At 46.5% G+C, this 18,266-nt stretch overlaps 1 protein-coding gene across 1 annotated transcript in view; it reads left to right on the top strand.

Annotated features, from left to right (window-relative positions):
- AHDC1 (AT-hook DNA binding motif containing 1) overlaps nt 1–18,266 on the top strand; it is a 218,735-nt gene that overhangs the window by 180,297 nt on the left and 20,172 nt on the right. The window contains exon 3 of the mRNA XM_048501279.1: nt 10,068–10,105. Coding sequence (XP_048357236.1) covers nt 10,068–10,105 — 38 coding nt within the window. The remainder of the gene's footprint in view (nt 1–10,067; nt 10,106–18,266) is intronic.

Raw genomic sequence — 18,266 nt, 5'->3', positions numbered from 1 at the left:
CTCCTTGCCTGGTAATCCGAAACATAATACAGGTTCCAATCTCTGCAGTGATAGTTAATGGCCACTGAACAGGGGGGAAAGCGCCCGGTGCACCTGTGCATCCTCTGCCCCTGCCCCGAAATGTCCCCGCCCCCGGAACGCCCTCGCCACACCTCCACAAGGTCGTACATCCGGTGCGTTGCACACACCCCGTCCCCTTGGAGCTACGCCTCTGCCACTGAAAACTCCATCCTCCATTTGTCGAGTCCTTCAAGAAACAAAACCAGAAAACAGCAGCCATCTGTGGGCGGGGGAGTCAAAAGAATAAGTTGCGTTCCCTTTCATCTGTTTTCTGGAAGCCTGCTCTTCAGGGGCATGCTGGAGCCACCAGGTTATGCCCAGGTGTCCGCACGGGACTTGGGTTTCCCTAAGGGACTTCTCTGGGGCAGCACCACACCAAGAAGGCAGTGGTGGTGCTACAGCAGTGAATGGACTTCCCATTCCCAGCCCCAGTCTGGTATCTCACCGCCAGCAAGTTTGAAAGGCTGGAGAAGGTGGCAGGAAAGTGAAAGTCCTGTTGCCCAAACACAGGAAATGATGGTATGGCTGGATTGGTTGCTGGGGTGGGGAATAAACAGGGGCTTCTTGTTGGAAGCCAAAGTTTATTGAAGGGATTTGCAGGTGATGGGGCTGCCAGGATATAAGAAGGACTGGGAAAAGGATGAGTGAACCAGTGTGGTATAGTGGTCAGTGTAGAGCCAGAAGAATATGGTCCAAATTGATGCTGTTGCCATGAAGTTTACTGGATGACCTTAGGTATGGGAACTGTCGTCCATAACATCTGGAGGGCTGCGAGTTTAACCTCCCTGCCTTAGGTGATCACCTTCTGTACTATCCTAGGCCACCCATTTGGAGCCACTTCTCAATCCCTGTTCTCTGTGATCCCATCTATAAAGGTGAGAGAAGTAGCAACCAGTGGGGATAACTCAACTTTGGAATACCCTCCCTCCCTCCAGATGTTCACTTGGTGCCTACCTTGCTCTCTTGTACATGCCAGACCAAAACATGTCTCTTTACTCAGTCTTTTAATTGAGGAACTCCGTATCTTTTAGCCATGTTACGGTCTGTTCCTAGCCTGAAGACTGTTTTGTTAATATCATTTAAGATTGTCTGACCTGGCTTGTTTCCAATGGCTTGTTTGGCTCCGTCCTATCCGAGTCGCCTCAAGTAGGTCTCTGGGGAGATGGCATATCCATTTCCCAAATAAATAAATTGGGCTAGTCACATTCCCGCTCAGCCTCAGCAACACTGCAGGGCTTTTGTGAGGATCAAAATGGACGAGGGGAGAGTCGGGCATCCCACTCTAAGCTGCTTTTGAAGAACGGCAGGAGAAAGAAAATGTTTCTCTGAATCACGGTGCAACTGAAAGGGATGGGTGAGAATGTTGTTTGACTCAAGATCTCCATAAGTAATTAACCAGGGGTCTATCAGGGGAGCCCAAAGAAGAAATTGAATCCCTGGTTCACCAAGCTCATTGGAATTCATCATCCACCCACACTTCTCACACTTGTCGTAGAGAATCTTGCCCCGCCAATAGTCTGCATTCCCAGCTGTGTGCTCAACACCACACCGCAGATGCGGGATGGGCCAAGGTTTAAGCCACGCAAGGCTTTCCTTGGTCTCTTCTCCAGCCAAAATCCCTGAGATTATTTCCTAGAACTGGAGGTGAAAGAAGCTAGTAATGACCAAATGTAGACAAAAGGACATGGCTGTGACCCACGAGCTAGCATGGTGTAGCAGTTAGATTGTTGGAGCAGGGTTCTGTAGACCCAAGTCTGAAATCCCCACCTGCCATAGAAGCTCTCTCAGTGATCTTAGGTGAGCTGCTCGCTCTCAGCCTCACTGACATCATAAAGTGATGGCTGTTAGGATAAAATGGAGGAGGAGAGAACAGCGTTGCAAGTTGCTTCAAGTCCCCTCCAAAATAAATAAAAGTACTGGTGAGCTTATGGTACAGCAATCCATCTAAACAGGTCTACAGCTGGTTGGTGATTGAATGTTGTTCATCTTTAAAACACCACTAGACTTTTGTTTTACTGATATTGGAAGGAGGAGGAGGAGGAGGAGGAGTTTGGATTTATATCTCATTTTTCACTCCTCCTTGAGGAGAATCAGGGTAGCTTACAAGCTCCTTTCTCTTCCTCTCCCCACAACAGACATCTTGTGAGGTAGGTGGGGCTGAGAGAGTTCCAAAGAACTATGACTACCCCAAGATCACCCAGCAGGAATGTAGGTGTGCAGAAACACATCCGGTTCACCAGATAAGCCTCTGCCACTCAGGTGTAGTAGTGGGAATCAAACCCGGTTCTCCAGATTAGAATTCACCTGCTCTTAACCACTACACCATGCTGGCTCACTTTTGGACCAGAAGACACTGAGACTTTGGATGCTTACAGTCCCAGGTAGTTTCCTAATGTATTTGCAGCCTCAAACCTTCCGTGGGCACCTTTGGCCAGAATAAGCCCTATGGTGGTTCTTCAGAGGGGATTTGATTAGATCTGCCCTTGACCTCATCACATGACCCTTCATGTGCTCCCTGCCCTTCATGTGCTCCCTGCCCTCATCTATGGCAAGGCAATTCATGCCTTGCCACTTCTGACCAAGACAAGCTACGTCTGCTTTTGAATGACTGCTGCACTAAAAGAACTGCAGACGTAGCAAAGTTTTTGGCAACAGCTTTATCAACAACTGTGCACTCCTGTTGATCATCTAATCACCTTTTCTGTTGTCGTTATTGTTAGTCTGATTCTTGTTTTATCCTATGCCTAATAAAGATAATGATGATGATCTATAGGTTATGGCTCTGTGGTCACTCTTTCCCTATAGAGGGTCCACCTGATGTGCTGGAATGGTGGACATTGTGCATCTTGTCTTTAACAAATAATGGAAGTGATAAAATGTGCACATCACAAAAGAGCAGTCAAGGATGGACACTGTTAGCTCTGGGATGTGTAAAGGTAAATAAGTTAATATGTTAAATGAAGTTTCTGGAGTCCCATGAGCAGCTTCTGGTCTGATGAGATCTTGACCCATCAGGAGTCTCTGGACTGGAAATGGACCTTGTTGTCCATGAAGGCTCAAATTTTGCTCCTTCAGATTTGAAGGGAAGTGTCTGCTTCCAGAAGAGAAGAAGCAAAATTTTATTTTACAAGGACACCCATGGGGCTGGTTTCTTAGAGTATATACAAACAAAACATGACTTGAGCACTATGTAACCACACTCCCTTTGCAGCCTGTTTAAATAAGCAAATTGCTTCGTGGGTGAATCCATTTCTACCAATTTGCAGCAGAAACCAGGTATGCACAGAACTGATTGGTTGGTGACCATGACATCACAAATTTGCCAGACGCCCCTTATTATTAATTATTAACTATTTATTGTGGATTGCTGCTGCTATAATTTTAAGATTTGTATTTTAACTGGGGTTATTCGATTTGTTTTATTATGGTTGTTCTTGTTTTGTTGTACACCACCCTGAGCCCTTCGGGGGTAGGGCGGTTTATCAAATCAAAATAATAATAATAATAATAATAATAATAATAATAATAATAATAATAATAATAATAATAATATCATCCCCATAAGTTTTGTAACTTTAAAAAAATTGGGTTTGTGTATGCTTTTTAAAGGGAGGGAAGGGAGCATGGTATGGCTCAGGGTGGACACTGAATTAAGTTCAAGGTTCTTGTGTTGACATATAAAGCCCTAAATATTCTGGGACTAGCATACCTGAGGGACTGTCTCAGTATGTCTTCCCAAGGTCACTCTGTTCAGTAAATACAAACCTACTGGTGGTCCCTGACACACACACACACACACACCCCTCCCAGGTCGTGCAGACCTTGACCAGGGCCTTTTCGGCCCTAACTCTGGTGGATGCCTGGTGGAACACCTGATCTAAGGTGATCAGGGCCCTGCAGGACCTTGTGCAATTCCACAGGGCCCATAAGAGGCTAAGCATATGAGGCAGCTACGGTTAACATCTAGTCCTCCCTCCTGTATCAACTCTTGACTATTAATTTGTTAGGGTAATTTATACTGTCCTGTGCCCCTTGTTGCGTGGGTTTAACATCAAAATGACTTTGTAATGACGCCTCCTGAGATAAGATATTTATTGAGATGTCTAACGTTGTTTTAAAATGTTTGAACTGTTTTAATGTTGTTGTATGGCACCCTGAGGCCGAAAGGGGAGGGGTGGGATACCAAACTTGATAAAAACACATACACACATACATATTTATTTATTTATTTGTTTGTTTGTTTGTTTGTTTATTTTATTAATTACATTTATATACCGCCCTCCCCCGAAGGGCTCAGGGTGGTGAACATGAATATACAAATAGAGCACAAATAAAATCAATAAATCTCAATCGTTAAATAAATCATAGTAAATGGCTCTATAGTCTTTGAATCATTAAAACCCCATTAAAAGCAGCGTGTTAATATCAAATACAATATACACATACATACATACATACACACACATACACACATATACATACATATAAATACACATATACACACATACATATATACATATATATACACACACATATATATACACACATATACATATACACACACATACACACACATATATACACACACATACACATATGCATATACACATACATATATACATATATATATATATATACACACAAACACACACCCGTATATATTCGTGTATAAGTCGACCCACATGTAAGTCGAGGCACCTAATTTTACCACAAAAAACTGGGAAAACTTATTGACTCGTGTATAAATCAAGGGTGGGAAATGCAGCAGCTACTGGTAAATTTCAAAAATAAAAATAGACACCAAAAAAATCACATTAATTGAGGCATCAGGAGGTTAAATGTTTTTGAATATTTATTTCAAAGAAAAACTACTGTAGCTCTGTGGTGGTCAAAGATGGTCAACAAGAACAATATGGTCTCAACAATAACTGTTTGTGTTAGCTGTACCAACATTTCAGAGTATCTTTAGGAGACCCTCCTGCTGATACCACCCTGGTTTGGCGAAGTTTGGTTCAGGGGGTCCAAAGTTATGGACCCTCAAAAGGGTAGCCCCATCTACTATTAGCTTCCATTGGAAACAATGGGGGATGGGAGCACCCTGGCTGGTATCAGCAAGAGATTATCCTGATGATATCACCAGGTTTAGTGAAGTTTGGTTGAAGGGTTCCAAAGTTATGGACTCTCAAAATGTAGCCCCATCTACTATTAGCTCTCATTGGAAACAATGGAGGATGGGGGCACCCCCTTTGGGGGTCCATAACTTTGGACTCCTTGAACCAAACTTTACCAAACTTGGCTGGTGTCATCAGGAGTGTCACCTGGTGATACCCTGAAATTTTGGTGCCGCTAGCCTAAAAACTGCGCCCCCTGGTGGCCGACAAAATAAAAACCCTAAAATATTTTTTAAAATACACCTTGTGTATAAGTCGAAGGGGGCTTTTTCAGGACAAAAAATGTGCTGAAAAACTCGACTTATACATGAGTATATACGGTATATAAAAAATAGCCCAATCTCATCAGAAGCTTGGCAGGGTCAGTACTTGGAAGGGAGACCACCAAGGAAGACCTTACAGAGGAAGGCAATGGAAAACCACCTCTGCTTCTCACTTGCCTTGAAAGCCCCTTGCTGGGGTCAGCAACGCACATGCACACACACACGCATTTTTTAAAAAGATGCCAAAAGAACTTTTAATTGCCTAAACACACGAGCAGCTCTTGAAACAAAACGGTACATAGACTGCATGCTTCTAACTGTAGGGGTACTGATGGCTGGTGCTGTGATGTACTTAATGAGCTTTCTACAAAGGAATGGCACAGATTCATTTAATCAGGCATTGAAATCTTTGTTACAGAGGCAGAGAGAAACAAAGGCAAGGGAAAAGTTGAAAGAGGGCTACAAAAATCCATAGACTCCCTCCGCCCTCGAAACACTGGGATTCTTTGTGCACCTGGGGGTCACATTCTATTATTGTTTGTCATTGTTTTTAAATTCATAATCAGTCCTTTCTGTAAACACTTGAGACAACCGTGCTTATGAAAACAAGATTACTATATATAATCGTCATCGGCTGAACAATAAACTTTAATGAATAAAAAGTGTACATTTTTAAACGGGGCTATTAAAATAAATGTTTTATTTGTCTCTGGCCACTTAAATATTTGCCAGCTTTAACAAGTTGATTCCAGAGGATCCTGAGAGGTAAACGTCTGCAAACGTTCCACAGGAAGTGGTGGGGGAGCAAAGAATGGTTTAGTTCTGCCAGAAAATTTCCATGTTCGGGGTTTTTTTTGCCAATTTCCTCTTCCCACAGCAGAGCCCGAACACACACACACACATGGTTGTCCAGGGGGTTTCCTATCCTCCAAGACCAGCATTTCAGGGGGGATTTTGGGCTGCAACAGGAAGGAGAAAACAAGAAATGCCTGCTCCATGTTCAGAAATTCATTCCACCTATGGAAACTTTCCAGTGGACCCAAGCCAACACCTTTCTTGTCTGAAAGATAGAGGGAGGGTCTACTTATGAGGCATCACTCAGGGATGCTTCACAGATTACGTGACAGCCAACAGGTGTTCGTTCGATTAAAAATCTCTGCCCCACTTTCCCATCCAACCACGGAACCCCAAAGAAGCTATAAATCATACCAACAAACCAGCAAGCAGAACATTTAAACTCAAACCAGTCAGAACGAAATAAAGCAGATTTCCCCCATACAAATGACAAAGATGTGCAAGTAAATACAGCCAAGAAGGCATGTCCCAAAGAGAAGGGAAAAAATTAGACACCAGCCAGGCAAAACACACATCCACGCAGCAGCATCTTAATCTGTATTCTAAAAATAAGCAGAGCAGTCGATGAATCAGCGAAAGTTGGGAGCTCCACAGCCTGGTGCCATCGCCAAAAATGGCCTGACCCCCCTCCCAAATACCCCAAGCAGACCAGGTGCTCACCTAAAGAGCCAGGTATATAGAAAGTCTCAGATGGGCAGAAGCAGACCTTTATGTCTGAGATTGTTTAGAAAGTTAAAGGCCAAAACCGGCCTTTGGTCTTGGGATGGAACTCAGAAACGAATTGGCATCTAGTGAAGAATGTATAATAGCAAAGGAGTGTAATCGGGTAAAATGTAAGTGCAAATGTATTGTCGAACACTTTCACAGCTAGATTTACGGCTGTGTGGGTTTTCCGGGCTGTGTGGCTGTGGTCTGGTAGGTCTTGTTCCTAATGTTTCGCCTGCATCTGTTAGACTTCTCTCTGTGATACACCTCTGAAGATGCCAGCCACAGGTGCAGGCAAAACGTTAGGAACAAGACCTACCAGACCACGGCTACACAGAAAACCCACGACAACCAAGTGCAGTGCTTCAATTTTCTGCAAGCAAAATTACAAATGTACCCAGTGCTTGGGAGAGAGCTACAGACTGCGGTACCGTAAGCTACCTTAACTCGTCGATCTTAACTTTTGCCAACTGAGAGGTAGGAAAATGAAAAGTTGAAATTAATAGAAACACTCTCACAATAGGACTACCAACATATTTGGATGCCCAGTTAAACTTTATAACACTGAAAACTTTTGACTCTGATGTGTTTTCATTAAGCTCATTATTGCATATTATTATTCACATTTAAACAAACATATCCTTGAAAATAAGTTGCATATGTCTACAGTATACATAGGAATTATTAGTGTCTAATGTTATTTTTTTGTACATAAAAATGTTAATACTACTAATTTTGAATCAGGGAAACCTTGTCTTAAGAAACATTTAACTCATTTAAAAAAAGGTAACATTTTATGGGCGCGGGGGGGTGTGTATTCCCAATGCTCCCCAAAGTTTCCTTATCTATCCATTGGGGGGGGGGAATGGGGAGGAGACGTCCTGGTGGGGTTTAAAAAGTTTTTCCTGAAGTTTTCAAGATTTTTTCCCACACCTTCACACTTCTTAAGTTGAAACTTGGGGTTCATCCACATATCATTCGCAATGGGGTTGCCTTATATCTGTGGTTTTAAACATTTGTTTTATAAAATCATTCTTACAGGGTTGTTAACATGCCTTGGGGTCTTGAGGTTCTCAGCAAAAAAGCAGGCGTATGATTATTTTAAATAAATAAAAAGTGAACTGAAGAGCCCTATTTAAAGATCCGTTTCCCTGCCGAGTACGCTGTTGCTCAGCCTAGCCGACATCTGCTCACCCATGCATGCTGCACATACTCGGCCTCACATATACTATAGTTGTTTTTCGGTGTCAACTTCAGCCAGTTTATCCAGAACATTCTGGCTGGTCTGAAGGAGGACTCTCCTTGCTGGCCTAGGGCTGCAGCTGGACTCTTTGAAGCCTGACCTCCTTTTGGCCTGTGGAGGAACTCGGCTCCTGTCTCAGCAGGGAACAAACTACCCAAAGGACGCATGAAATGGTATTTGTTCAAGGCTAGCCTGGCCTTTGGCATCTAGGCCACAGTGGCAAATTTTCATTTTTGGCCTTCGCTGGCGTTGCAAACAAGGAAGTGCCATTCTTTCTCTGCGTCTCCCCTTTCATCCATCTTTCCTTCTAAGCCCCGGGCCGAGGGGAGGAGCAGAACCGTGTAACCGATATATTTCAACCTCGGTGCCAGGTGCATGTTTGCTCAGCCGGCTTTTCTGCGAGGAAAGCACTCGGCTGTTGTGCTGAAAAGGGGGTGGGGGGACTGTACAAAGGAGCCTTTTTTTTGTCAGACGAGAGAACCAACACAGCCAGGTTAGAAAGTTTAAGCACAAAGTGGGAATAACTTTGGGGGGGGGGGTAGGTGGGTGGGATACCATTGAACAGGCATGGCGGCTTCGAAGGGGATCTGTAGCTCATCAGGGACACCTAGTGGAAATGTGGTTACAAGATCTTGAAGCCAAAGGTGGCTCGCACCACAGTTACGAGACCCGTTTGCAATTCCTTGTTAACGAATCCGGAATAACAGCCACCCTCTGACTTCATGCAGTCACATTCTGTAATTTCCACTTCATTTACAGAGATAGAGGATAGGAAATGCACATTTTGGTGAACGGGGCATCATTGGGCACGTGGGCACGTTGTGAAGGATTGCTATAGCGCAATGAGAGCAGAGCAGCCGAGGAAGTGCTGATGCTGCCTTTCTGTGCCTTCAGCAGGCCGAGCGTCTGTGCTGACATTATTACCGCAAATGGACAGCCTGTTTTGAAATTTACGTAGCACCGTTTCCATTATCTCCATCTCAAAGCTTCGCTTTACGCCTCCTCCAAAACCCGAGGCAGGATTTTTCTGCACTGAGGTGTCTAGCGGGATGGAAAGAGCAAAGAGGGGGGAGGGGGAGAGGAAGTAGGAAGGGATGGGAAGCAATGCAGACGACTTGCAGGCAAAGGAGGGTCGAGAGCGGGCAAGCGGTGAAACTGGGGATTCTACCACATCAAAGACACCTTTGTGACCGGCTGCTCTTCAGCAGCCACCTGTTCCTTAGGGCCTTGCAGATTTGAAGTGGGAACCTTTGTGGCGTGTGGCTGGCTTTTTCCTAGCACACCTCATGCCCTGTGCGTTGTCAGAAGCAAATAGGAATGTGCACCATCAGCTCCTGAGCATTCCTAGTAGGATGAAGGTCTCTGCCCTCGAAAGGTCTAGTGTAAAAATCAGGCGTCTCGATTTCCTGCCATGATCAGGGCGGCGGCTGAGTCGGAAAACCACTCTTTGAGGTTTGGGTCGAGCACAGCCACCCACGACTTGAGGCCAGCGTCCCAGCTGGGTCTGCGTTGGACCAACCCCAGTTTCCCCCCACCTTGAGCATAGGTTTGTACAATCAAAATTGGAAGCAGCAGAAAACGAAGGAGCACATTAGTATCCCCGGAAAGCTTGTGTGCCCGCTGCACAGATTGACTGCCCTTGAGGCAGAATGGATGAGATTGGCACGTTACTCTTGATAGACTCGGCTGAGCCCTGACAGGAAAGGCTGGCAAAGGGCAAACTCTGCTATCCAGGCTAAACTCTCTCTCTCTCTCTTTCCTTCTCCGCAGAGAACTGAAGTGCAACAGCAGGAGCAGCAAAACAGAAGGTGAGTTGTGGATCCAGGATTTTTTAAAAAAATGTTGCCTACCTTCTCTGATATGGCTGCATCAAGGCCTTTCTGCCAACCAGTTTACTGCTCAATAAATGGGCATTTCTTGTTCGGCTGTTTGCAGTAGTTGCCTTTCAGTGGTGGAAATATCAGTTCCCTGGTGCACAAACACCATGATTTTGTCCCTGAAGAAATCCCAAGTCTTCTTAGTAGCACCCAATTACTGTCAGGATTTTTTTTTTTTGCAATGTGTGATTCATCCATTGTGTCTTCAGTGCAGTCCCTCATGGGACTGTGCAGGCCCATGCGTGCCTGCGCAGAAGCCACTCAATGAACAACCATTAAGAACAAGCGCAACTTTGTTTTATGTGACATAGGCACCTTTTGGGTTGTGGTTGTAGTATTATTAGAGACTGGCTGACTCAACTCCCCGCTACGTGCCTGCCCAATTTGGTGATTCTACCCACTCCTCATTAATTATTTCAAAACCATCTTTTGCAATTTGTGTTTAGCCTGGAGAAGAGGAGGTTAGGGGGTGACGTGGTAGCTATGTTTAAATATTTATTTATTTGTTTGTTTGTTTGTTTGTTTGTTTATTTATTTATTTATACTTTGGGCTTCTAGACCGCCCCATCCCCGAGGGGCTCTGGGCGGTGTACAGCAGATAATAAATACAATTTTAAAACATCATAAATAGGCTAAAACTTATAAAAGCAGCGAAAACTAGCTAAACATTAGCATTTAAATGTAAAATAAATATAGGCATAGGTGTAGGTGGCACCCGGTGCCTAATATTAAATTCTTCCACCCCCCAGGGAGAACGGTAGGTCTAGATAGATGTTATAGGCCCAGATGTAGAGGCCGGCGGAAGGGCCAGTGAAAGGGGCCAGCAGAAGGGGGCCAGCGGAAGGGGGCCAGCGGAAGGGGGCACCATCAGCGGCTGGACTCTCCAAAGGCCCGGCGGAACAGCTTCGTCTTGCAGGCCCTGCGGAACTCACCAAGGTCCCGCAGGGCCCGAACAGCTGGTGGGAGAGCGTTCCACCAGGCCGGGGCCAGGGCTGTAAAGGCCCTGGCCCGTGTGGAGGCCAGCCGCATATTTGAAGGGATGTCATGCTGAAGATGATTTCTGCTGCTCCAGAGACCAGGACAAGGTGTAATATGGATTCAAGGTACAGGAAAAAAGATTCCACATAAACATTATGAAGAACTTGCTGATGGTAAGGGCTGTTCAGCAGTGGAATACAATGCCTCGGAGTGCGGTGGAGTCTCCTTTGGAGGTTTTTAAAGGAAGGCTGGATGGCCATCTGTCAGGAGTGCTTTGATTGTGTATTCCTGCATGGCAGGGGGTTGGACTCGATGGCCCTTGGGGTCTCTTCCAACTCTATGATTCTATGATTCTGCCATACACTGTCCACTTGCAGAAATGCCCACTTAGCCATGGGTCTCAGGCAGTGGTGGGATTCAAATAATTTAACAACTAGTTGTTTACAAGCACCATTTTAACAACCAGTTCTGCCGAAGTGGTGCGAACCTGCTGAATCCCACCACTGGTCTCAGGGTATGGTCACCAGAAGCTGGGATCTATGTTTCTTTGCAGGAAATGGTGGCATATAAATATAACCAATTTTTTTTAAAAAAAATCATTGTATATGAGTAAGGCTACCTCTCCTTGAAATGGACATGTAACTGGTTTTAAAGGGGTAGGGGCAAAGAATGGCAGCTGTGAAAAAAAGGCAAACTCTATGCTGGGGATAATTAGGAAAGGAGTTGATAATAAAACTGCAAAGATTGTCATGCCCTTATATAAAGCAGTGGTGCGACCGCACTTAGAGTACTGTGTTCAGTTCTGGTCGCCACATCTCAAAAAGGATATCGAAGAGATAGAAAAAGTGCAGAGAAGGGCAACGAGGATGATTGAAGGATTGGAGCACCTTCCTTATGAGGAGAGGCTGCAGCGTTTGGGACTCTTTAGTTTGGAGAGGAGACGTCTGAGGGGAGATATGATTGAAGTCTATAAAATTATGCATGGGGTAGAAAATGTTGACAGAGAGAAATTTTTCTCTCTTTCTCACAATACTAGAACTAGGGGGCATTCATTGAAAATGCTGGGGGGAAGAGTTAGGACTAATAAAAGGAAACACTTCTTCACGCAACGTGTGATTGGTGTTTGGCATATGCTGCCACAGGAGGTGGTGATGGCCACTAACCTGGATAGCTTTAAAAAGGGCTTGGACAGATTTATGGAGGAGAAGTCTATCTATGGCTACCAATCTTGATCTGCCTTGATCTTAGATTGCAAATGCCTTAGCAGACCAGGTGCTCAAGAGCAGCAGCAGCAGAAGGCCATTGCTTTCACCTCCTGCATGTGAGCTCCCAAAGTCACCTGGTAGGCCACTGCGATTAGCAGAGTGCTGGACTAGATGGACTCTGGTCTGATCCAGCAGGCTAGTTCTTATGTTCTTAATAGCTCTGAAGCTCTCTGAAGAACGTGAGGGTATCCCTGCTGGGTCAGACTCGTCATCCCTGTTTCCCACAGTGGCCAGTGAAATGCTGAAGGGGCGCCCACAAGCAAACAGCAGCCTTCACCTTTCAACCAAACCCATTTATCTGACAATCTGAGGCACTCTGCTTTATAAACCAGAGGTCCCATTTGGAGCATCACAGATAACAGGGATGACAAACATAAAACATTTTGTCAAAGGCTTTCATGGCCGGAATCACTGGGGGGTTGTGTGATTTCCGGGCTGTATGGCCACGTTCTAGTAGCATTTTCTCCTGATTTTTCACCTTCATCTGTGGCTGGCATCTCTTCAGACCACACAACACCCCATAAAACACTTTAAACAACCAAAGCCTAAGATTCATTTGCCACTTGTATGTTGTGATGAATGTTCGACATGGCAATCCTCAGCAAGAGCTGCAGCCTTCTAAGACAGTTGACTTCAGTGGATTTAGAGTTTGGGGTAGAAGACTGGACCATAAATGTTTCCAAGGCTTGCTTGTGCATCTCAGGGCAACTGTGCCCGCAGAAAGTACATCTCCCAGTGCTGGCATCACTGTTCATGGTCTGTGTGTAAAGCTGACTCCGGAGCACATTAATGTGTTCATTTTACTTGACAAAAAAAAATCCCCAGCAGAGCAGTTAATGTATAAGAATATAGGATGTGAGTCAGAAAGACTGTGAGCTTACAAATGTTTATTTTTAAGAAGTGTTTGCTTTATTAAACAAAGCGTACAACCCTAATGGCTAATAGCCTATTAATATGTCCAGCCCTTTTTTCAGTCCATCTAAGCCAGTGGCCATAAGAACAGCTGGTGGTAAAGTTGTCCAATCTACAGAAAGAAAGAGGAGTTTGGATTTATACCCTACTTTCCTCTCCTGTAGGGAGTCTGAAAGTGGTTTAACAACTCCTGTCCTTTCCTTTCCCCACAACTGGCACCTTGTGAGGTAGGTGGGGCTGCGAGAGTTTCAAAGAACTGTGACTAGCCCAAGGTCACCCAGCAGGCTTCATGTGTAGGAGGAGAGAAACAAACACTGTTCACCAGATAAGAGGAGTGGAGGAGTGGGGAATCAAACCCGGGTCTCTAGATTACAGTCTACCCCATTTAACCACTGCACAAACTTGTCACATGCAGTCAGATTGCAATGCTGCTCGCATGCGGGCGGAGCCAAGCCTTTACTACTGGAGATATGAAACTTGAATCCTCTCTGGCCCCTCCCCAGCCACACACAATAAGGCACAATCCACCAAGAATGTTCCCCTGTGCGAACTCCATTGGATTGGCCAGGGACTGTGGGAGAGCACAGAAGCGTTCCAATTGGATTATGACTCACCAGGCAGATCTGCCTGCCTCCTGCTTTGTGGTCCACCCGTAACCCACCTCATGATGCATCTGCATCATCTTCAGTCACGGCAGGACTCTGGCTGACATTGATAAAGGACGTGGCATGAGTTTTGGAGGCGAGCGGGGGTTCTTTTGGTCTGATTGCAAGGCCACGTCCTTTTCCCAAACGGATCAGCTGCGTCTGTGTCTCCTGGCGTTTCTTGCATGAGCAACATCAAGCGCGATCCCCAGTGCCACGCAATAAAAGGGACTGGAGCTGAAAGCAGCCTTTTCCTCCCCGTGAAGCCAAAGGCAGAGTAAGGACAGTGTGTTGCAAACAAGGGCAAGTCTCCGCATCACACAGACCAACGAGTAATCCTGATGCACGGCCCTTTTATAAAGAATCTGGCAGTATCAGCAGACCTATCAGAATAAAAAGGCTTCCTTGACTGGTTTTGCTCATCTCCCTGCAGTTCCCTCTTTGGGCTGGGTGGTCGTGCCTCAGCTCAGCCTCAGCCTGATACCATTTTGAGGCCTCCACTCACGTTTTGTTTTTTGGCATGTTTTGTGGCATTTTCTGGGCGGGAGCTGGTGCACCCCCTCGGATCCTGACAGAAGAGGCTCCTCTTGGTCGAGCTCTCCTGTCAACATGTCCAGTTGGCCACAGCCTGGGACAGCTGATTTTGGGTGGCAGCTCCAGCATTACATGGAACACCTTCCTCCAAGGAGTGTCCCTTCACAGTTTTGCTTTGCACAAGAAATGCATGGTCATTCTTTTCAGGCAGGCATTTGATAGATGGCATAACATTTTTAAATTGTCTGTTGCACACAGGCCACATATTTTTGATGAGCCATCTGGAGTCGGGGAGGGGAGGAAGGTGATGGAGCCAGTGTGGCATAGTGGTTAAAAGCAGGTGCATTCTAATCTGGAGAACCGGGTTTGATTCCCTGCTCTGCCAGTTGAGCCGTGGAGGCTTATCTGAGGAACCAGATTAGCTTGTGCACTCCAGCACATGCCAGCTGGTTGTTGTGGGCTTTCCGGGCTGTGTGGGGACATGGTCTGGTAGATCTTGTTCCTAACTTTTCACCTGCATCTGTGGCTGGCATCTTGATGCAGATGCAGGCAAAATGTTAGGAACAAGATCTACCAGACCACCGCCACACAGCCCAGAAAGCCCACAGCAACCAGTTGAGTGTGGCTGTGAAAGCCTTCGACAGTACATGCCAGCTGGGTGACCTTTGGCTAGTCACAGTTCTTCGGAGCTCTCAGCCCCACTCAGCTCACAGGGTGTTTGTTGTGGGAGGGGGAGGGAGGGAAAGGAGATTGTAAGTCCCTTTGAGTCTCCTTACAGGTGAGAAAGTGGGGATATAAATCCAAACTCCTCCTCCTCTTCTACAAAAGTGTCCTAATGAATAAATGTTAGGAGATGCGCTTCCTAGTTGGGGTTGCCAGTTCTTGGGCCTGGCTGTTCCCCGGAGAGGGGCTTGGAGGGTGGGCAGAGACTCACTGGAACAGCATCCAGTAAAGCAGTGTTTCTGCCCACATAACTGGAACATCACTGTGTCACCGGATGCTCTAGGATGCTAGTGAATCCCGCAGCATTATGAGGTCACTTCCACTTAGTTAGGTGCCCAGAATTGACAGCGTTGTGTTGCAGGGCACCATACTGGCTCCTGCTTTTTCCCTCTTCTACTTGCTGGAGTGAGGGTGGTCAACAGAGGGCAAGAGTTCTCCCATCCCCAACAGGTAAAGGGCAACCTTATTCTTAGTGCTGGAGACGTGGTGTATGACACCTCTAAAGCCATAGGGGCGGGGGGTTGAGGTGAGGCAGAGAAGTGAGGGGTGGACACCCTTTGCAGACACTGACGCAACCATGCATTCCAGCTACATTTCTGTGTTCCAGTTTACCTTGTTGGTGTGAGACTTCTGTGTTTCCTAGCAAGTATTTTGAATTGTGTCAGGGCTAGGAAAATACCTGAGTGCCGGGCAGAGGTTGGTATACCCTCAGTTCTCTGCAGAACCCCTTTCTTGGGTTGTTAGGGGGTTGTTGCACAAGTTCCTGCTGGGGAAAATGCAGCAACTGAAAAGGCCTCTGGATTGCGACAGCTTATCCTTAAACACCATGGTGTTCCCTGTGTCTGAAGAAGTGAGAGGAAGGAGAGCCCGGCTGTAGTCACTGGGCAAGAGACTGCTGTGATGTTCTCTCCCAGCAAAAACTGAACCAAACAGAGATATATTACCTTGTCTAATATAAAATATATTTTAAAAATAGCCTATTACTTTCCTCAGTGTAGTCTAGTGGTTAAGAGCAGGTGCATTTTAATCTGGAGAACCGGGTTTGATACATCGCTCTGTCACTTGAGCTGTGGAGGCTTATCTGGGGAACCAGATTAGCTTGTGCACTCCAACAGATGCCAGCTGGTTGTTGTGGGCTTTCCGGGCTGTGTGGGGGCATGGTCCGGTAGATCTTGTTCCTAACTTTTCACCTGCATCTGTGGATGGTATCTTGATACAGATGCAGGAAAAACGTTAGGAACAAGATCTACCAGACCACCGCCACACAGCCCAGAAAGCCCACAGCAACCAGTTGAGTCTGGCTGTGAAAGCCTTCGACAATACATGCCAGCTGGGTGACCTTGGGCTAGTCACAGTTCTTCTGAGCTCTCTCAGCCCCACCTACCTCACAGGGTGTTTGTAGTTGGGGGGGAAGTGAAAGGAGTTTGTAAGCCCCTTGCGTCTCGTTAAAGGAGAGAAAGGGGGAATATAAATCCAACTCTTCTTCTTCTCCTTGTATGTATGGAACTACCTGTTACACAAAACATGGGGATGAAACCAAAACCAGCATCTGCCCAGTCTAGTTCATATACATTATTGTAGAAAGGAAGAGCCCGTGAGATGTGAGATGCTGTTCTTGGTACCTTCCCCTCCATAGTTCATAGCAGCTGCTACCCTTGTGCCTTTGTCTGCCTTTGCTGTACTTCAATGGTTGCCATGACTAGGGACAGAGAAGGACAATAGAAGAAGAATTGGTTTTTATATCTTTTTCTCTAAGGCGTCTCAAAGTGGCTTTCCCTCACAACAGGCACTTTGTGAGGTAGGTGGAACAGAGAGAGTTCTGAAAAAACTATGACTGGCCCAAAGTCACCCAACAGGCTTCATGTGGAGGAGTGAGGAATCGAACCTGATTCTCTGGGTTAGAATCCGCCGCTCTTAACCACTACACCACACTGGCTCTCAATCCAGTGATATCACAAGGTGAGATCAGGTTTTTCTACTCATTTCAGGAGAAGGGGGAACTTAGTGCAGTGATGCCATTTTAGGCAGCGGCTCTGCGTTATGTGTAACATGTTATTTTGCTCTAAGGTGTTATCCCAGGGAGTTATCCCAGCTGTAATGCTCAAGGGCCCCCGGAAGTGGGTGCTGCCTTGATATCAGCCCCTCACTTTCTTGCAGTAATTCAAGAAGTAGTTACGTTGGAGAAATCACTGCCAGTGGACATAGTGGTAGTCATGAGCATAGTTTGCTTTAAGGAGGAATTAGATTCATGGAGGAGAGCCAGCATGGTGCAGTGGTTAAGAGCAGGTGGACTCTAATCTGGAGAATCAGGTTCGATTCCCCACTCCTCCACATAAGCGGCAGACTTTAATCTGGTGAATTGGATTTCTTTTCCCACACCTATGTGTGAAGCCTGCTGGGTGATCTTGGGCCAGTCACAGTTCCCTCAGAACTCCTGACCTACCTCACAAGGATTCTGTTGTGGGGAGAGAAAAGGAAAGGGTTTGTAAATCACTTTGGCCGTTTCCGCACGGCCCATTAATGGCGCCCTGGGGACGGGATAAACGCCGTCCCCAGGGAGCCATTCGCACAGGCCTGACTCCGCTCCCTCTCCCCCAGGGCAGCGTCAAGCCGCCCTGAAAAACAACCCTTTAAAGGGTTGTTTTTCCTTCAACAGCGTGTTCCCGGCGGCGCGGTGCGAACAGCACCGCCGGGAACACACTGTTTCCCTTCCCCGTTCCACTCACCATGTCCCCGGCGGCGGCCTGCTGGCTGTCGAAGCCCCGCCCATGCTGTCCTCCAACCCCTGGAGGTCGGAGGGCAGCGTGGGCGGGGCTGCGACGGCCAGCAGGCCGACAACGGGGACACAGTGAGTGGGACGGGGAAGAGGCGGCTCCATGCGGAGCCGCCTGCCGCCTGCCGGCCTGTCTGGAGGCCGCCCGCATGCTTCCATGCGAACGGCCTCCGCCTCCACGGCCGTGCGGAAACGGCCTTTGAGACTCCTTATGGTTGAGACAAGCAAGGTATGAATCCAAACTCTTCTTCAATGAATAGCTG

This window comes from Sphaerodactylus townsendi, linkage group LG06 (genome assembly GCF_021028975.2).
Source record: "Sphaerodactylus townsendi isolate TG3544 linkage group LG06, MPM_Stown_v2.3, whole genome shotgun sequence".
Classification (NCBI taxonomy): Eukaryota; Metazoa; Chordata; class Lepidosauria; order Squamata; family Sphaerodactylidae; genus Sphaerodactylus; species Sphaerodactylus townsendi.
Note: the sequence above shows the minus strand (reverse complement) of the source record. Positions and strands in the feature narration are given on the sequence as shown.